The 22,169-nt window shown below is 39.2% G+C and overlaps 1 protein-coding gene across 3 annotated transcripts in view; it reads right to left on the bottom strand.

The window, feature by feature from the left end:
* The window catches only part of gas7a (growth arrest-specific 7a), a 65,961-nt gene that overhangs the window by 15,106 nt on the left and 28,686 nt on the right, over positions 1 to 22,169 (bottom strand). For all 3 annotated transcript variants that reach the window (XM_072693115.1, XM_072693117.1, XM_072693116.1), the window contains 4 exons: positions 11,343 to 11,432; positions 7,467 to 7,582; positions 1,843 to 1,917; positions 1,462 to 1,540 (listed from right to left, as the gene is read on the bottom strand). In XM_072693115.1, coding sequence (XP_072549216.1) covers positions 1,462 to 1,540; positions 1,843 to 1,917; positions 7,467 to 7,582; positions 11,343 to 11,432 — 360 coding nt within the window. The remainder of the gene's footprint in view (positions 1 to 1,461; positions 1,541 to 1,842; positions 1,918 to 7,466; positions 7,583 to 11,342; positions 11,433 to 22,169) is intronic.

Genomic DNA, 22,169 nt, shown 5'->3' on the forward strand with positions numbered 1-22,169 from the left:
TGTGTACGTGCCTGCGTGTGTCTGCAAGAGCAGTGCTAGAGATGTAATAAGTTGAGGCATGCGCTGCTGTCTAAGGCTGCATGGCTGTGCTTTATTTTTGGGGGATGTGTTTGGACTAGGGACAGAGTTTCTGGCTCAGCAGTAATTGTACTGCGCTCTGAGAGAGTGTGAGAGCTCCTTTTTCTCATTGAGTCTCCAGAGAGAAGAAAGTGCTGTAAATCATGTTCATTTCCAGCAGCTACAATTATAAAAACACCTGTGTGTCATCAATTTCCAGCCGTCTTTCTTTTCTCATTACAAATACACAAGAAGCCGTTTGACCCAGTAGCCCAGTAAGAAAGCAACAGACTCCTCATCTTTCTTAATAGAATCCTTTGGAAAAAAAGTTTTACAGTTGACCAACCAAGATACAATGTATGTATGTATGTTCTAATGTTCCCATTGCTGTCATAGATGTGCAAATATACACACACACACACAGCTTGTCTAGTCCCTGTAGAGAAGCACTGCCAATAGAACAGTACCCTTTAGAGCAAATTAACTTATTGACACAATGCCTAATGTCAGGTGTGGGCTAGAGGGGTATAAAGCCCCCCATCATTTAGCTGTGGAGCAGTGGAACTGTGTTCTCTGAAATGATGGCACTTTTGGGATGAGTTGGAGAGTTGAGGATGAGGTGGGATGGTGATCATCTCACATTTTGACCTCAATAACGCTATTGTCCCTAAATGCAATCAAATCCTCACAGCAATGCTCCAAAATCTAGTAGAAAGCCTTTTTCACTGGAGAGGAGAGACAGTTACTCCAACAAAAGTAGGATGAACCCTTTTTTAATCCTCTTCATTTGGAAGAGCCTTTCCTGGTCAGTAGACCAAACTTGCTGACTAGACAGGCCTGCTATTGCATATTCTGTGGGGCTACTTTTTTGCACATCCTTGCACTTTGTTGTTTTGCTGTGGAGTTGTGAAGAACTGTAGGAATTAGCCTTGTTTGTAAATGTGCTTTTCACTCTTGTGTTGTGACTCAGTTTGGATAATTTACCAGTATGCTCCGACTTATTATAGAAGACTATAGATAGATAGATTATAGACGTATTATAGAAGATATCACTTTTGTGCTTACGTTTGCTCAGTTTTGCTAGTTGCTAGTGTTTTACAGGTGAGGCTTGATTTTTCAACATGGGGTTTCAAACAGGTAAGAAAGGTGCACCTATCCACCTTTTTACCACACACACTTTCAAGAGTTTGTTTCTTCTGCCATTGTTAGACTTTCTGGTGCTTTTTGTATTAGATGGTTTATGGTTGTATAAACTGCTATTTAGAGCATAGCTAACTAGCTTTTGAACACAGCAAACATCCGAGTGTTGCAAGGCACCATATAACTTGTATCCAACACCTTAAAAGAAGGCGAATTATTCTTTTAACATTTATGGTACGTCCTTAAAAATGAGTTGGCAGCTACCTTTGAGGAGAATTTAAGATGGACCTCTGCTTCATCAGCCAGACTCTTCTTCAGCTGAGCCCAGGCCTCTCCAAGAGTCCTAAACCGAGAATAGAACCACAGTCAATTAAACAAGGAGCCTTAAACAGTTCTTGTCTTGAATATTCTGAAAGTTTTTGTTTAGAACTTTTCTAAATGTTCTTTACACTCCAACATCTCATAAAAATGATTCTTTTTTTATAAACAACTACTGAAAGCTTTTCAATTCAAAGTTCTGTATGTGCTGTTTTGGCAAATGTATTTGTTAGTTTACAGAACTCCGATCTCATCCAATCTCATTTGCATGTGGAGAGTGTACAGGCCGATGGACACACATGCCTGTCTCTTTCTGGCTCTACTTACCCTTCTTCTTGTGCTGCCAGTGGGATCTGGGAGAGTTTGGAGAGGTTCTTGGCATACTCTTCTTCAATCTTTATTCTAGTGCACAGAGGAAAGAGCACACAGGGGAGAAAAAGGTCAGACCTGGCATATAATGAGTTCAGAGAGTTCCCGTTTACAGATGACAGCTCAGATACTGACTCTACTGACTCACATTGTTCTTTCTCTCAAAACAGCTAAAGAATCATCATATAGCCCTGCAGATATCTTGTATATGTAAAGTCCATATCCAATCCTTTTTTTTTACACTGAAAAAATTAAAAAGATTTTATAAAAGCTATTAATGCTTTTTACAGCTAACCCTTTTTAATTTCATTGTGGAAGTTAGCTAAAGTGTACAGTGATTTTTTTTTCCCTTTTCTTTCTTTTTTTGATGAAATAAGACTGCCATTGGCCAACAGTGCCACCGAGGGATATACAGTATAAAAATGTCAAAGAAAAAAACTAAAATAATGCACAAAGCACAAATGTATGCAACACAAGAAAGTCCTTAAAGGGTTAAGTATTAAAGTAGCCTATTCAAAAATATGGGTTTATGTAACCAAAGATTAGCAATCCTGGGAAGCTGTTTTTCTGGGGCATTGTGTCTGTATTTTTATTTTTTCTTCTGAAGGGCTACTTAAGCTTTTATGTGGAGACCTTGGTTGTTTTTGTTTTGTTGGGTTCTGACCCTATTTAAATACTTTTACTTTCAAGTCCTTTTATATTTTATAAGCTTTTTGGTGACTGAAAATGAAGAGGTTGGAGAAGACATTGATGGTTTAATGAAGCAGCTGGTCTAGAATGGTCATAAGAGCTTCATTCAGGGTTTCATAGTGTGCAAAAGGGGGGATTTTAGTTACAACCATTAAAACTGTGGTTTTTATTTACAACTATGTTCTATATTGTTGATTTGTACCACAACAAATTCCTACTGCACATTAAAGTACTTAGCCAATAACGTCATACGGATTCTGTTGCTACACCTGATGATGGACAGAGTACAAAAGAAGATTGGCTATAAAATTTATGTGAGGTAACAATCTGACTGCAAACATTTTGATAAAAGTGTGACATTGAAATGTAGGTATTTGAATTTTTCTGGTATTAGAATTAATATTAATAATATAGGTATTTGTCAAGTATTTTTTAATTTAGACCAAGTGAGAATCAAAAAATATATAAAAATAGTGGCTGCCAAACAAACCTATGATGAAACATGCTGGTTATAATATGAAGACCTGTACTCAAATTTATTTCTACTTTAGTTGGTATTTCACCAAAGTAACACTTTTACTTATACTCTACTCAACTCTACATCACTGATATAGGCAATACATGCTAACTCCTGTTGCTGGGCAGCATAAACATCCCTGTGAACAGAATGTATTTAAAATGTGACAATCTGTCCGCAAACATTTTGATTAAGGTGTGACAATGCAATGTATCTATTTAACTGGATATTTTTGGCATCAGAATTATTATTAATAATATAGGTTTCCTAAAACACAAATTCTTGGCGCTCCTTTGTTTCACATGCATAGGCTTTGTCCCATCATCAGAAGTTCATTCATGATGATTTAGCGATACTACAACCATCCATCACCAAGACAACATAATTAGCCCCATTTTTTCTGGATGGGTAGGACCACCATTCCCATTCAATGCTAGCTAATGTTAACAAAACTGGCAGTTAGTGCTCTCCTCCAAGCATGTTGAGCTATGCAATGATGCTGCATTATGAAAGGTTCATAATGTCTCTCTGCTAACCTAACCATCACTGTGCAATCAACATTTTAGCAGGCTAACAGACACTGATATCAGCACTACAGCATTACTGTTGTCTGACACGAAATGATTTACCAGTATTTATCAAGTTTATCTTATTTTACACCAAGCGAGAATAAAAAGGATGAGAATAGTAACTGCATAACAAACCTATGATGAAAGATATTGGATAGAATATAAAGACCTGTTACCTTTGTCAATGTACTCAAGTAATTTTACTACTACTTTAGTTGGTATTTCTCCAAAGTAACACTACTTTTGTTTAAGCATGGTGTAGACAACTCTACATCACTGCTATAGGTAACATATACTAACTCACGCTGCTGGGCAGCATAAACATCGCCATGAACAGAATGTATTAAAAAAAAAACACATAGGGGTTCCACATTTCCTACTACAACGCATAATAAGAGCATGCAGTGGGCAGAGTTGCGTAACAGGCAACCCCTGTTCTGAGGTTAGCGAGAGGGACTCTGACTCATTCCCCATCAGACTGAGAGCTTGGAGAAAGAAAACCCACGCAAGCGAGTTGGGTTCAAACACTACCACTGAAACAGCCTGTTTCATTTGACTAAGAGAACGGCTGCAGCAGACGCACTGATCACTGACAGCACAAAAGCATACTACTGATGTCTGTGGTGATCTGCTTCCACTGACAAATGTGTAGAAAACAACAAAATGTATAAGTATAATAAGAATAAGAATAAGAATAAGAATCCACAATACTTACAAAGAAGGACAGAAATAATACAAACCGGACTACTTAGAAAAATATGAGTGATGTTTAGATTTAATTTAATCTTAACTTTAAAAAGTACAATTTATTTTATAATATGTAAATCATAGCAATAACATAACAAATGTAATAAATATTAATTAATTACATAAATAAGAGAATTAGATGTCCCCTGGTGAATTATCCATGTTCTGTATGCACCAGACAATATCTGATGAAATTACTTGACAACAATTTAAAAGGCAACTCAGAATATCAGGGGTCAAACAATATTGTGTTTTTATATTTTAGTCTGTTTAAAAAAACTGTTCTAAACAAGACATTCCAGATGTATTAAATATATTAAAAACTTACTCACATAGCGTAATTTAATTTCCTTTTTCAAATAAATATTCAGAAGGTGAAATAAACATTACATTTTTAAGAATTTAGATTTAGATTTCTGGCATTAAAGTTGTTAGATTATGTCAAAAAATACATTTTTCTGAGCATATTATGGGTATTGTCAGCACTTAATACACTAAGCAGCTGCATGTTTCATTAAAATATCATAATTAGTGGTGTTTGCTTGGATGTAGTACAGCACAAGTAGCATATTGAACCAAAATAATATGCTCACATGAACTTTAAGGGTGGGCTACAACGAACAGGATCTCAATCCTTACATGACAGGATAGATACTGTCATAAGGTAATAGTATATGATCACCATTTAAAAGCATTCAAAGGGAACCAATTTGTACATATGTACAAAGCTCAAAATGCTCGACAAGCTATGACAGAGACAATCAAGAACGGCAAGAATGACCTTCCCATGCTCCACCCACAACTGTGTGACATTGCAGCACATAAATGGTCATTACAACCTTCCTAGTTTCTACTAGCTCCAACAACACAGTTCACTTTAAACTGGAAATTTAACATTCTGTAGTAACTCCAAAACCTTTATTCATTCATGGGATTTTTTTACCAATCACAACAGACGGTCTCACCGCAGAACAAATTTGTGGGTGAAACATGGATAGGCCAGTTCACTAGGAAGGACATGTCCTATGGCTGCTACCCAAGCTCAATTCCCAATGATAACAAAGCCTTCCATTGCTAGGAGTCCAAAAGATTGCTATCGGTCCTGCTGCTGCTCTGTGGTTCGGTTCCTCTCTCAGAGAGAGATTAGCTAATCACAGGCTGCCAGTGGACTCCTCCAAATGTCTGGTCACTATTGTAGTCTGTATGGCACCCAGAGGTCTATGATGTTGTGTGAGCAGCTGCACAATGCGGTGATATGTCGTGGATGTTAGCCCTCATCCATTATGGCCCTTATTGTACGATAGGGAAGATCTAATCCCTATCTGAAATGGATTCATCTTACATGTGCTGTAAACAATGGACTGTAATTGAAATGATTACCAATGAAATCCGAGATGTCTGTAGTCTTCAGAAATGATCATAACAAAAAGTAATAATACTAATAATTAAAAATGGCTTTCTGTAATTGGCTGTACACAGAGCTCCCTCATTAATATTATTCCTGTTTGAATTAAACTCACAGTAACATAACACCGAACCCTGCTAACAGACACAGCTGTGTACCATGGTGCCGTTATTTAGTGTGGAATTTAACATTAGATTCAGGCCTTGACTTGGGCAATCTGTGGGTATTTAGGGGAAATTACACAAAAACACTATATGTCCAAATGTTTGTGGACACTCCTTCTAATTATTGCTACTTTAAGTTGCACCCATTGCTGACACAGATGTGCAAATGTGCACACACAGCTTGTCCAGTCCCTGTCAAGTACTGCCAATAGAATAGGACTCTGGAGCAAATAAACATGAACATTTTGGCACCATGCCTAATGCCAGGCATGGGCTAGAGGACTACAAAGCCCCCCAGGATTGAGCTGTGGAGCAGTGGAACTGTGTTTTCTGGAATGATAGTTCTCTATCCAATACTTTTGGGATGAGTTAGGAAAAAGGTGGTGTAGTGATCATCTGAATGCAATCAAATATTCACAGCAATGCTCCAAAAAGTAGTAGAAAGCCTTCCCTGGACAGTAGAGACAGTTACTCAAAAAAAGCAGTGTGAACTCTTTTAAATACCCTTTATTACAGAAGAAACAATGAATTAAGAAGTGTCCCAATACTTGTCCACACTGTCTACTTTGTCCATCTACATTAAACAACCTTACAAATTGCATAGAAATTCTTGCCTTCCTGGTAAAAACGAATCCAGCTTAAGGATTGTTAGACTGGAGGGAGACTTACGCAATGACGGACATTCAGGAGTATAAATTACACTCTTAAGCCCTATTTGAATGGGATTAGTTTTAGAAGGAGAGGTGGGTAATGCAATTATTGTCAGAGTATCTTAGTGATTTCAGTGCCGTCGGAATCCTCCATGTCAGTCATTCAGGCAGGCGTTTAGTAGCGCTTAGTTGACAAAGTACATGTAAGTACAACCTGCAACATTCAGCACAAATCAAGCAGGTTCTACAAGTCTGTGGCAAGTGCAAAAATCCTGAAGCAGTGTATGCTGCAATATTCAAATCTTGAAGAATTTCCAAAGGATTTCTCAGAGGAGCCACGCTTCTGGCAGCTGTAGTGAGAGCTAAACTGTCAAACAGACTTTTGTGGTGTGATAGTGATCCAGAAATCAAGGAGCCACACAGATTTCTGTCATTTATACCAATATTTTCTATCCTGCACCAGTTAGATATAACATTGCAAACATTCTGTGGTGAACTATGTAAAGTAAATCCTATATGAATTGGGTTTTAGAATTTGTGTGTCATTTTTTTCTATTCTAGTGTATCAGGAGTACTCTTCTGTGTCATTTTGGGATTTTTTTTAACACATACATGCGTAATAAAACATTTATTTTCCTTATTGCTAATTTATTATTTTTTATTAATAAATATTTAATGTAGGGGGCCTATTTTGCAACCTGAAAACTGGACCATGGGTATCTTTACACCTAAAAAGAGCAATAAAAAAGAGAATGTGATGTACGTGAGGTTTATGGTTTGGTTTATGGAAGTGTTCCTACAGTGAGAGAGAACTGGCCCCACAGGGCTAGACTGGCCTACCTTTCTCTGATGAACTCAGCCATCTCTTTCTGCATCTGCTTGCCCTTCAGCTGCTTCTGCAGCAGAACCTCGAAGCCTGACACTGTGGTAGTCCCCTGAGGGTCTTTCTTATCAGCCTAAAGAGCACATGGAAAACAGTCAACAAATGCACAAACACACACAACCACACACACACACACAAACACCTGCATCACACTGTGAACAGCACGGGTATGTGGGTCTTTTTGTGCGTGTTTGTGAGTGTGTGTGGGTGTTTGCTAGTCAGTGAGTGTGGGGCTGGGCTTGCATGAATCAGAGGAGGCTATGTGGGGGCGTGAGGCCATGTTGTGTGTGGATGTGCGTGATTCATGTAGGAGAGAGAATGTGTAGTGCATCATATGAGTAATTGTGTGTGTGCTTGTGTGTGTGTGTCTTAGATCTGCACAATATACTGTTTGTTCATCATCATAACAATATTGATGACTGCAATAGACAAATGAATCCTAATCATAATGTTTTTCTTTTGTTTTAAGTGTCTTGAATACTAACGGTCATCAGATACGTCTGTGGGTGTTTAGATTCATTTGAGCGCATTCATTTACTTTTATTTCAAAAAGCGAATTATATTGGTCAGAATGATGTTGGCCACAAAACAGAATGATGTTGGCCAGTGTCACAAAAATTGGACCTGCGTTCAACAGTCTGTTTGTATTTTGTTCACATTAGGTTTACTTTTTATGTTTGTGTGGTTTTATGTGCCCAAAACAAATATATTGCATTAATAAATAATAAATTTTTAACCTTTCTTCATTCCATAGAATTAAACAGGTCATTGTCGAACCACCTTGCACCGCACCGACTTAGAAAAGACAATTTTGCTTACTGACCGTCTGAGTGGCTGACTGACTGACTGTGGAATCTTGGCCGCGTTGTTTCAACTTTTACGTGGTACGCGCCCCCCCGGAGGGACAAAGCGACACGATTGCAGCCATATGGTGCCTTAAGACTTTGCGTAGACTTTCTGTCTATGTGACAGTGGCAAGGAAAACCCTGCATGAGGAAACCTTGGGAGGAACCAAGACTCGTCTGGTCAAACTCACTTATAAATGACTAATAAATGGTATAAGGTCACCTTAACACCACATAGAATTCCCCCACTGTAGAGAATTTCCCCACTATGGGACTAATAAAGGATTATCTTATCTTATCTTATGAGTGGGGTCAAACCTTTTTAGGCTAAATAGCTGGATATGCAATCACAAAAACAACACATTTAAAATTTATTTTAGCATACAGACTTGACTCAATGGGTTCTTTGAATGATGTCATGTTAAGCGGTTTGTGAGCGTGAAGAACCTTTATTGTATTGTATAGTGCTTTTGACAAAGTTATCACAAAGCAGCTTTACAGAAATCTGAAAATAAGACAAAAGGTGACAGTGGCAAGGAAAACCCTGCATGAGGAAACCTTAGGAGGAACCAAGACTCCTCTGGTCAAACTCACTTATAAATGACTAATAAATGGTATAAGGTCACCTTAACACCACATACGTCCATTGTAAGCATGGGTGTACTTATATAGTCATTAATATGCTTAGCAGTAGTAATGGTAATACTAAAGCTTCTTCACACTCACAGATCTCAATCTCTTCTTTTAAGAACCAAATGTGCTTCTTCTATAGCATTGCTATTTTTAAGAGCGTATGTACATATCCAACTCCTTTATTCTTAATAAAACATGCACAATTGAGTTTCCAGTATGTGGACCTTCAAGGTACTGCGACACACTCTATTCTAGCACTAGTGTTCTGTCCATATCTTGCAGCCCTAAGGTGTGTGTGCACATGCATGTAGAGGTATACACAGAGCGGCTGTTTGTGTATGTGTGTGTGTGTATGTGTGTGTGTCGGAGTGCATTCGCGCAGCTGCCACCGTGACAGCCGATGACGTGCTTCATCGCACATAGCAGAGGCGTCACATTGTCTTCACACACTCGGCTTGAGAGGAGCAATGCTCATCAGGCACACAAACGCCATCATCCTGTCAGCATAGTGGCTACACACACCTTCACATCCTCACCAAAAGCCTGACTGTAGGACGCAACCAAATTCTTAATGACACACTTGCCTGACATACTGTTTAGAGTAAAGGCACCATATTTAGAGTAGAAAACACCAGAGGAAGAAAGCTGAGGAAGTGTCAGCATCTGCAGTTATTAAGCAAAAGATGTGAAAACCAGCATATGCTTTACTCTCTGCTGTATAATTTTACTGTATAAGGAGTTGTGTTTAGGAGTTTCATCTGACACTGAACTAGCCTGATCTTTGTAGTTCCATATATAATACAGTCACACATCATTACTTTGCTACTTTGTGCGTAAGGTGACATTATTTAAGCACTATCTAAGCAGGCATGGAAACTTATGAACAGTCCCCTGTAGGGGGCACTGGTGGCATCATTCTAAGGAGAAAACATCAGAGATATCGGAATGAAAAGTCTGGTGCACTCCAAGTCTAAAATGCAGGGGTATTTGTTGTGGATTTGTTTAGTTACTGAGTGGTGTGCAAACATCTCTTTTGAGACCCCACATCTACACTAAATGTACAAAAGTATTTAGACACTTTTTATGAATAAGTAAATGAGTTGTTTAACTGCCACAGAAAATACACTGCCAACATAACCGGACACTCTGGAGCAGCCACGCATGACTCTGAGATCCAGCTAATACCTCTGGGACAAGTTTGAGTGGCATTTGTGATCTATAACTAATCATCCATTATCGGTACCTCACCCCACTATCACTCTCATGCCTGAATGCCATCATATTATCAGAAACGAAGGTAAAGTAAACTCATTATTATCACCCTTGATTTCAAAGGCAGCTCTGGAGGAGCAGGTGTCTACAAACGTTTGGACATATAATGTATAATAAATTAGGCCAGTCTAAAAACACTGTGCATCATTGTTGCCCTACTGTTTTCATAGTGGTATATAGTGCTTAGTCCCAGATGATTAGACTTTAACATGTTCTACATTAATTTCTAATGAAAATTAATTATCTGCCTTGGTGGATACAATGATCATTTATGCAAATTAGCATTTTATCGACCACCATTAGGAAGCTATTAAAGAAAGAAATCTGAACACAAGGAAATGAAATTCACTAAATGCTCACTAAACATGGCTTTCTTTTCACATTTCAGTTATGTTATTTTACTGCTGACTGACTAAAAATAATAAATGAACCTATGGATGTCAGAATGACCCGTTCACTACCTAGTTCATATGTGGAAGCTAAGCTGCTAGAATGCCAATTTCAAATGCATTGCTTTATTGATGTCATGACCACCAATGCATTTACATATAGCCATCTATATAGCCTCCAGTAGCTTACATCAGGTATTACAGTTATGAGGAGCCATCAGAGGTTTAAGTCAGACAGTTTAATTTTGAAAAAGTTTGAAAAATGGTCATGATTTTTGGTACATAAACAAGTCATAACTGAGCCTCATGGGAAAAATTGCAATCACAAAAATGCAGCATGTGCGCCCTTTAAAATATATCTGAATTGGGACAATACCTTGGTTCCCTGTTGTTCATTATTTCATTATTTAAGTGTCAAACTTCTGTTTTGTTTTAGGATAGGTTCTCAATTTTCAATGAAGCAGATATTTTAATGAAACCTTGCCATCATTTGTGCAGTCTTTTTTGTTAAAAAAAAATTTATATATTAGCAAAGGTGCTTAGCAAAGATGACAATGTGCTGTGCAGGTGTAGTGAATGTGTTTGGTAATGGACAAAGGTGAGATGGATGAAGCTTCTTTTTCTTGACCCTTTGAAATGAGATATTATTTTCCTTTCCACATTACATTTCTGTCACACTTCCCCCATCTCTTACCCAGAAATAATCGCAGTAGCTCCATTCACTGGGTTTGAGGAGCTGCTGCTCGGCCGTGGATTGGGGCAGCGGGAATGTGACAAAGTTGATCTGTAGAGAGAGGAGAAGAAAAAAAAAAGCAGAGTAAGTAAATGGCAAAGACAGAACAACTGAGGGCTAGATGTGTGTAGAACAGAAGATGTGCCAGACATTATCGCTAACTAAGGCTAATCAAAACAAACTGCACATAGGGCCGCCTCCTAAGCCCGTTATGCTTGAAGAGAACAGAAGTTCAGTACTTTTTCAGTAGTCAGTAAACAGTACTTTCAGTACTTATTATTTTTCAAATTATTAATTGAAATGCTAGAAAATGTTTCTTAAGCTGTAAGGCTAAATGTTTTCTGTGTTTAATTGAATAAACATTTGTAAACAGTTTCCCAGACCCAGATTAATCTTTGAACTCTAGGTTTATTATTCAGATATTATTTCTAAGCCAGAAACTGTTGTGAATTATTTGGTAACTGTTTTGCATATCTTTTGGAGTCCTACAAGGTTCTATTGTAGGGCCTATGAAACTGATGCTAATTACGACAGTTAAAAGAGTGTGGGCTTACATACAGGGTCTACTCCAGGGGTATAGGCTAAGTCTAGTGGTGATTTGCCACTGACACAGCAATTAGGTCTAAATTGCTTAAAGGTTTAATCAGTATCCTGGAAACCAGACCTCAATGTTCAAACAACAATGAGAGCTCCCCCCCCCCATAATATGGACTGGTATTAAGCATGTTGATTCTTAGTATGGGTCCTGAAACCAAATTCTGGTATTGTGACAAGATTAAAACCACCTGCCTAATATTAAGTAGATCCCCTTATGCCTCTAAAACAGCTCTGAGCCATTAAGGCATGGACTCTACTAGACCTCTGAAGGTACTCTGTTGTTTACCAGTTGCCCTTCCTTGGGTCACTTTTGATTGGTACTGACGGCTACATACTAGAAACACCCCACAAGACCAGATGTTTTGGAGATGCTCTGATCCAGTCCACCACAATTTGGCCCTTGTGAAAGTCGCTCAGATCCTCCCACTTACCCATTTTTCCTGCTTCAGTTTTTCCCACCTCACTTTCAAGAACTGATTATTCACATGCCAGTGTATGACACATAACACACAAGCAGAATGTGCACCATTTGCATTTTAACTGAAACAAGAAGCTGGGAACATATCTTGCCCACAGACTTGCAATGCTAAAGATAAAGGAACTTCTACATGAGACTACAGACCAAGACAGATTTAGTTCAAGTGTGCTATTCGGGGAAGACACAAACAGAGCATCCTCTGTATGTGTGCGGCTGTGTCCATGTGTGTGATATATGGAGCTGAGCGAGACAGAGCTGGCTTGTATGCTGCTCAGAGGATGCAATGTGCAAAGGTCACAGATTAGAGTTTGCCGGGAGGGGTGGATTTGGTCATCTGGGTTGTGACCTAGAGGTGCCAGAGGGGGTAAAGAAAGAGGAGAGAAAGGGATAGGAAGTGGTAAGAGAATGACTCGTACCCTAAATTTAAAGGAATAGTTCCAGTTTAGACAATTACAGACAATAATTTACACATAATAATATACTAGACTGGCATCCTGTCCAGGAGGTAATTCCTGCCTTGCGCCCAAAGATTTCGAATAGGCTCTGAGCTCACAGCAACCCTGACCAGAAATAAATGGATAAGAAGCTAGATGGACGGACATAAATATGCATGTAATTATGCATAACGATGCGCCGGAAGTGGATAGTTTCCACACCTGCAGTGGGAGGCACCAGTGTTCACTAGAAGCAAACCCCAGATCACTGATTTCAGAAGGACCAGAGGTCGGTGCTTCTGGACCACTTCTGGTCTCAAACAGCTACACTAGACCAAACATACCAAAGTCATAAAGCAAGTGGACCAATGCTTGTCCTTAACTTGTCATAAATGCATAAAATAAAAAATACATTACTATATGGAAAAAAGTATAAGGACACCGGCTCTTTCTTTGTTTGTTTTTTTTTAAATTCAAGGACAAAAAAGAGTTTATCATGCTTTGGTTGGAGTAACTGTCTCTACTGTCCAGGGAAGAAGGCTTTCTACTAGATTTTAGAGCATTGCTGTGAGGATTTGACTGCATTAAGCGACAAGAGTGTCAATGAGGTCAGGATGTTGGATGATCACCATCTCACTTCACTTGCAACTTCCCACCTACTCCCAAACTTCTCACCATCATTGCACATCTTTGTCAGCAATGGGTGCAACTTAAATTTACTAAATTTACTGAATGCATTTGTTAGAAGAGGTGTCCACAAACATTTGGACATATTGTATCTGTTTTATGATGGGCGGTTTTACGTTCGAGGCGGCGGGTGGAAGTTTTAGGATGCTTTGGGGAAGGTTCTGATAATAGTTAGTCTGGAGCCCTGATTTAGCTAACAAGACGATAATAGCCAACAGTTAGCACTGTGCAACACAGACTTCAGACTAATCAACTGGCATGTGTAATTTCTGGGGGTGCCGAAAAGGGTTCTGTCCTCCTAGATTTCTGAACCTTTAAACTAGAATTGTTATAAATAATAAAATAATCAGAATTTGACCTATAGACCCATAGTTTTTTTTTAGAATTTGACCTATAGACTTCTTCAAGTTAACCAAGAATGCTACCTAAATTCAACTACACTACAGTAGTAGCCAATACACTTCCAAAACACACCCATTCTATTGCTCCCCATAGCTGAATATGTAGGCAATGTGATGGAGTGTACACACGGACAAAGCATGCACTCTGTTTGAGTATACACTCTTGGGTCCACAGCGTCTCCAATTAGCCTGTAAGGGCTGCAATTATGTAATGTTCACCATCTGCACTGCCTCCCCGCAACTGCCAAACAGGATGTTCCTTCTACCCAACACACATACACACACAGCGCTGTAAAATGGATCTCAATTCCCAATGAAGAGAGATATTTTGCAAAGATTTGTAAATGATTAAGACATGCACTTGGCTTTGATTTACAACCGTTAATTAGTATGCTAATGTAATCTGCTGTATCTAAATGACCCATGGTAATAATCTGAATGGATTTTTACAGGGAAAAGATTGTTAAATGTGGAGGCTGGGTGAGTCATCACTTCTGATTATGAGTGCACGGTCAAATACAGAGTAGTGTACATGGCTATGGACAGTTAGGTACTTCAAACAGACCAGTCATAGTCACTGTCCAAGAGAAAAACCCCTCATGAAACCCCTACTATTCCTTTACAGTGGAAGTCCTGTATGTGGCTCACCACTTCAGATTCTCTCTGCATAGTAACGTAGACATTAGTTTCGCAGCTATTAGCATTTTGACCAGTTAATAAACAGGTCTTAATGGGGGCTCATCATATATCATCATAGAAATGTAATGACATTGATACCTTATTCTACACAGTCAATATTGATAATTTTGCATCTCTTATTTCATGATTTATTTATTTTTTAGTGCATGCTGTTATAGCTATAAGTGGATAAAATAAGTTCCAGAAAATCCCCCCAAAAAATGTTTTCAATAAAACAATTTCATTATTTTCGTCATGTTGAAGGTACATGATGTGAGAATTTGTTGCTTCTGAGCTCCCTACTATAAATATAGTGTAAAGATAAACACACCACTCTCCCTAATACAGTCAGTGGAGCCTATTATTTTAAGATAACTGCTATTTTAATATAAATGGTCATGAAAAAAATTAATTCTGGCTGTGGCACATTAAAAAAATTAAATACAAGAAAACGTTATGGGTCGTTGTATAAAAATACAACACACACCATGAGACAGATGCAGAAGGACACCCTACACACACGTTTGCAATGCTGACCTCAAAAGTCCTACACTCTTGTGTGTCTCGGTCATGCTCTAAGCGAACGGTGCTCGGCTTGATTTACTCACTTGAGTCCCGTCCCTTCGCTCATTTTCTGCCTGGAAGATCATACTGATTGTCATGGCCACTGGATTTTCCATTACAGCGCCTCTTCATCTATCATTCCTGTTGTTTAGCTCAGCCTCTTATCCTGCCTAAAATGAGCTCATTTATCAGGGTCTGTCCCGTTGTACTAGTGCTCTTCTGCACATCTCCACTGCCCTGATCCTGAACCACCAGCACTCTCTTGGCGTGAAGAACCCCTTCTCTTAAAACTGGAATGCAGAGCTTTGGAAAAAGATCCGGTATACCCCTCCATATAGTACAGAAAAGGGCTTCTCCCTTTAAGGTGGTGCACCTTTTAAAATGGTTCTATAAAGAGCCATCTACAAAACTGAAGTTTTCCTTTTGAGCCATTTGAGCTTTCAGAGGGTATTCAGAGTTTTTATGCTTGCATTTATGTATAGACTGTAAGGTTGCCTCTGCCTGGATGAGATATGCTATACGAGATGTTAAGATTCATGTGGCCATGAAGGGATGCACATGGTCAGTCTCAGTACTTTCGGCATTCAAGTGATAACTGATTGGTATTAATGGGCCCAATTTGTGCCAAGAAAACATTCCTATACCATTACACCACCTCCACCATCCTGGACTGCTGAGGCTGGATGGCTGGTTGAGTCCACTGATTTTTCACTTACCCCCCTGTGTTTATCAGCAGAAATCAAGATTCCTCAGACCAGGCTACATTTTTCAATGAGAGTAAAACCCCAAGTCATATTCTGCTGTTGTAGCCCTTCCGACTCTAGACTGGACTTGTTGTGCATTATAAGATGCTTTATTGCTCACTGCAATTGTACAGAGTGGTTAGCTGATTTACTGTAGCCTTTCTGTTACTGTGCACAGAACTGATGCTTACTGGATGCTTTTTCTTTATTGCACCAATCTGACTAAACTCTAGAGACTGTTGTGCTGAAAATCCCAGGAGATCATCAGTTCTAGATCTACTCAAACCGGCCCATCTGGCACTAACACGCTCAGACATGAACACTTTGGTGTGGGGAGCTCTCAGATCAGTTTGAGGTTATATGTTCCAGTGACAAAGTCAGCCTGGTAGATCATCGCTATCCATAATGTTGTGGTTTGCTTTGATACAGTGGTGGTAAAAGCTTTATGTGAAATATAGCCCCAGAGGAGCAGTACTCTCAATCTTAACTTGCACTGTAAGCCACACAGCCATAATATCCTCTTACTTATATCAAGTGTGACTATGAATTTGAACACATGGCATGCACTTACACACCAATGACTGGGCCTGAAGTTGCTATTTCAGTTGTAGGGTAGCCTGTGCAGTACATAATTAGAGTAAGTAGGGGGATTAACACTGATAAGCAATATCTTACACAGCATTTGTATTTATCGGTTTCCCAGACAGAGATTAAGCCTAGACCTGGACTAATGGAGAATCTCCTTACTTTAATAATGCTAAACAGTCAAACACTAGTCTTAAACCCTGTCCAAGAAAAGTATAGGTAGTTGGCACAGTCTGTAGTTTGTTAAGTAGTAAAAAGCTGTAACAGTGAATATTCACTCTCACACAGGTAATTTTTTTATGTAAGATTTACATAAACAATTTACATAAAAAACTGATTTGAGGGTGATTTGCTTTTCTTTAGTCCTCCAATGCTCCCATCCAATGCTCCCCTCCAGGTGCAGCCGCCCTGGTCATGAATCATAAATATGTAACATATGAAATATTTTTAATATTTACAACTCATTATCCTTTAGTGAGGGGTGGACACAGATTTTCTGATGTGAAAATACAATGTTGTTGTCATGCCTAAAAGACCATTAACAAAGGTACAGTTAGCAGGGCTCATTCATACTGCAACTCGAGCCCCAGACGAACACACACATACTTACATATATATGTTGCTTGAACATCAGGTAAACACAAAAAAAATAAATAATAATAATAATAATAAAAATGACTATTTTGTTTAGATTAATATTGAATATCTTTCGAGTATAAAGGTTCTGAATTAGATTTATCAATTAGAACAACAGCAGAACAGCAGAAATACCAAACTTCTATTAATAGGGGATATCACCACCAGTTTGTACAGACGTCCCTGTGTTAAGGAGAATTTAACAATAGTTTACAATTATAGTTATTAATAATAGTTATTCTTTTTATTTTAGATTTTTACTAATTTCTCTCCCCAATCTGGATACTCATTCAACATACATATTCTAACCCTATCACATGCAATGCTCCTAACACTGGGAGGGTGAAGGCAGACACATGCCTCATTTGACACATGCAAAGCCATCCACCTCTTTTTCAGTTGGAACTGCGATAGAAAGCACTGTGTACCTGGCTCTGATGCATCATCCAGCAGGAGCGATACATTGGCCAGCAGGCAATTCACTGGAGTGATGTGGAGAGAAAGTGCAAAATTGCACTGGACCACTCGGATCCCCACATTTATTCTAACACAAGTGTTTTTAAGCAAATTAATTCTTATCACCCAGATAAACAGCTTTTAAAAATATGAGTCTACATTCTTTTCTTTCCTTTGGCTTTTTCTGTGCTAAGTAGCAGTTTGAGAGAAACTCCTTGGAGGGTTTGAGGCTCAAAGCTGTCTTTAGAGACTCGAGTGCATAATCGGAAAGTGTGTGGTGTTTCATTCAGGGCAAAGTGTGTAGTGTGGGGACTTGATGACTAACAATGATCAAGGACATTAAATCTGTGTAAAAAATATCATTAAATGTGGGGTATCTCACATTTTTTAACATTGTTTAGGATGTTTTTAATCCTGTAGTGTGGGCCAGGCATTAGACTATCATTTTACAAATTAAACTAGCTAAGCTTAGTATGGCATGTTGCTAACTTGCTAATGGCTTACAGCTTGAGGTTTCAATACAGAACTCGCATTTCAGTTAAACATTATGATAACTGTAAGACTTCGGCGTTTACAACAACTGGTTTGACAGTCCATTTATGGTGTTTTAAGGCAAATCAAAGTACCTCCCACTTTTTATGTCCCAGGTTAGCATTGTTAGCAATACCAGTTGGTTACAACACATTTATGAGGTATTTTGCACATATTCACAGATAGGTGCTAGAGAATACTGAGTGTATGACTAACTTCATGAGACACAGATGAATAGATTACTGTTCATGTGCACTGTGGCCATCTTGGATTTTGAACTCTGGGTTCATGAGGCTCTCCTGAATTTGTTTTTAGTAGGAAATTCGACTTGTGGGGGCGTTCCAATGTCCTACTAGGACCTCTGAAAATCTGACATCCAAGTTCAAATGGAACACAGCATAGTATATGTACTGCTATACCTCCCAGCAATCGTAAGTCCCATCTGTTCCTTATCTTGTATCTATATATAGAGTATATACTTTATGTACTTTTGTTTTTACTGTTGATGTTTGTACACTAAGCTTTCTAATGGCGTTTTCACACTTGTCCCGTGTTCGTACCGTGGAACGATTTTGGGCCTCTTTGGGGAGGGGCTTAATGATCACAGAAGAATTCCATACTAACCATTGATGGATTGTGCAATTCCGAACATCATTTTCTGCGCACATTTTTGCAAAATAGCAGAAACAAGGTTCACCTGCTTATTGATTTTAATTATTTTCCTTGTCCACAAGCACTCATGTGACGAACACCTGCAAACAAGGAGCCATTCTCGCAGAAAAAGGTTTTTTAGCCATGCAAGCGATAAGTCGTAGTAGTCAAGTGACAATTTGAAACCAATCAGGCAGATAGCTTCCACACCTGCATCAGACGGCACCAGAGCCCACTTTAAGTGACCCCCAGACCACTGACTGATGTCAGAAGTACCAATGGTCAGTTTTTTGGACCGCTCCCAGGTTTGAAAACAGTTTTCACACTTGACCAAACATACCCGAACTAGCAGAGCAAGTAGACCTGGGTCCAGAAAACTGTTTATCACTTATTTTGGTTTTTAGTACTTTCTTTGTTTTCTTTGGTCTTCCCTGCCTTACCTGCCTCTCCATTGTGTCAAACTGTATTTAGGCTAAAACCAAAAGAGGAAAATTTGACTCAGAGAGATTCATTTCAAACTGAAAACAGCAGCATTGGCTCATTTCAGGGAATATCAACTGAAACATATTAACGACATTGTTAATGGCATTTTCATAGTGGAAATTCATGGAATTGCATGAAAGGGACAAAAAACGTCCATGAAAAAAAACTGGTGCTGCAGCCAGGCAGAAATGGATGGCTTAGGTAGGCAGAAGACTAACTGTTGATGAGCTGTCACACAAACTGATCCTATGGCTGGGATGAATCAGTCACATAGTGCAGTATTCATAATAGGGGTTCAGGCACAAACAACAACACTGGCAAACTATGCAGCTGTGTGTGTGTGTGTGTGTGTGTGTGCAGGGGTACAGAGAGAGGACTGAGGTATGTAAAGAATGGACACCGTTCTGTGTTTGAGTAAGCAGAACGCTTGTGTGCAGTGCGGGTCTGGCACGAGCCCACGAACCCACTGGCCTTTTCTTTAGGTGCACTGACTGTGCGCGATTGGCTGCGCAGGAGCCGCTTTTTTCGCTGAACAGCAAATACCACTGACATAATGATAGCATGTAGCGTGCTCCCGGGACACAAAACCGCAGAGCAGAGCAAGCCGGCGAGGATAAACCTGGAACCTCAATCCAGCCAGCATTTCTCACTCAGCACAGCATACGGCCCACAGGCGCAGGCAAGGCGAACATATACAACGTACACACACACACCTCACACTCCACTGAACACCGCAGATCTCAGCCACTGCTCAGCCACAGACAGTAGACTGCTCTGCCTCTGTTGCTAAGCGACAAATTGCTTTAGCTGTAAAGGCAGACACTTCTTTCCCCTCTTGTGAAAAAAAGCGCAGCGCTTTACCCTAATGTTCCACGCCATCGCAATTCCTCTTCGCACTCAGCTGCTATAAACATCAGCCGTGAGACTTTACACACAGTGCCCATCATCATCATCATCATCATCATATTCAGCCTGGTCAGCAAGCTGTCTAATGCTGACTTTAAAAGACATATGGCAGCATTTTTCAATTTAATCTGTACATCATCTGTAGGGCCTGGTCAAGTGCCATGAAAAATGTAACGGATCACAAAACTTGCAGTTTGGATTGTATCATGTTTTTTGAGTCACCGATCGGAGTGCTGTAATCCTTAACTCATGAAATCAGGATGTGTTAAACGTCACTAATCAGCTCTCATGGTCGGCTAAGTTAGAAAAATATCAACCGACCTCATATTCTGCGTTACACAGCCGACCAATCCTACCATTCCTAGTCAAATGGCTTTTTTCATGGCACAATGTTTACATGCTACAACGGTTCTGTCTATCTGCTCCATTCACATGAAACACAGCTACGCTGTCTAAATAGTTTCAGTGGCAGTTAAATTGTACTCTACACTGTTATGGTTATACATTGGCCATTAATCCACGGATCACATGCGTGCTGAACTGCAGGTGGCAATCCGTACTGTTCTCCACAAATAATTTCCCTGTACTCAGAGATCAACTGAAAACCTGCCCATTGGCTTCAATTCTCTGTGTTTCCAAGTCCAAGTAAACTCTACATCATTTTGTTTTATCTACAAACATTTTCACATGCATACCACTTGTAGCCTTTTGTTAAAACCAGTGATTTGCCCATCATTTGCTGATAAATTACACATATATATATATATTAATGTTAAAGAACATTAATATATAAACATGCACTCATTTTGTATAGTCTTAATAGTATATATAGCTAATTAATCTGTAAGCATAATTTAGAAATCCTGTCCAAAACATTTTGTACATACCAAAACAAAGACATTTCTGAGGGAAAAGAGGATGTATGATCACCTTAGCAATAACACATGAGACATCATGCTATACTGTGATTGTTAAAACTGGTGTTTTTGTGTATAATTGCGTAAATATAAGAAAAGTGTCAAAACATCCAGTTTCTAATCCTGGACCTGTAATAGTAGGTGTGACAGCATGTGTCCAGTCAATTACAGTAACTTTTTCCCTAACCTCCAGCGAGAACAAAACTGGTAAGTGGTGGCCAGGTAAGTCTGGAAAATCTGGATGGAAGGTCAATAGAAAATAGTCTGAATATTCCATTATACTCCCTTCAACATGCGTGCAACTGAGCAACAAGTGAATTGCAATTGGATTGAGGGGAATTAAGCTTAATGCAGTCTGAACTGCTTGGGCTATTTAAAATGTCTTGAGGATCCACGTTGACAGATTACAGGCCCACTATTTCTGCCCCTCAAGCTGAGGCGAAAGCCACAACCCAGCTTCCCTTGCTGACCTCTTCTGTACCACCGTATTTGATTCAAAGGTTGTCAAGGAGAATGACTTGTTGAGCCAAGCTAAAAATACCCCACAATGTTCAGCCTTAGAGGCACACGATGCATGTAACTTCAGCAGGTCTTTAAAGCAACAAGAAGTAGCATTTCCACTCTAAAATAACAGTTTTAACATCAGTGGGATACTCCACTGGTCTGTAATAGGGAGGATAGGGTTGCTGTTGTTGTACGCAGCTAGCAGTATGTAACTTTGGAGAATCGGGCAGGAAAATGTTCACGAGGACACTGTGTAATCTTTAAGATGAGTCATATTTGTGTAATGTTACTAATATTACGGTAAAATGCCTCAGTTCTGTATTTCTCAGCTTGTCCAGAAAAAGCATCTCTTTTACTGGTGGCTAGAAGAACAGATTACACTTCCAGACTGTAGGGGGAGACCGGGTCAAGACATGGCAATTTTCTATAATGTTCCTTTAACCCTTTTTTTATAATATTGGGAAACCAATATCGATATTGATAACTTGATGAACCATCAAACAAACGAGTCATGGCTTCTGTTACGTCCTGCATGCT

This window comes from Salminus brasiliensis, chromosome 12 (assembly GCF_030463535.1).
Source record: "Salminus brasiliensis chromosome 12, fSalBra1.hap2, whole genome shotgun sequence".
In the NCBI taxonomy this organism is placed as follows: Eukaryota; Metazoa; Chordata; class Actinopteri; order Characiformes; family Bryconidae; genus Salminus; species Salminus brasiliensis.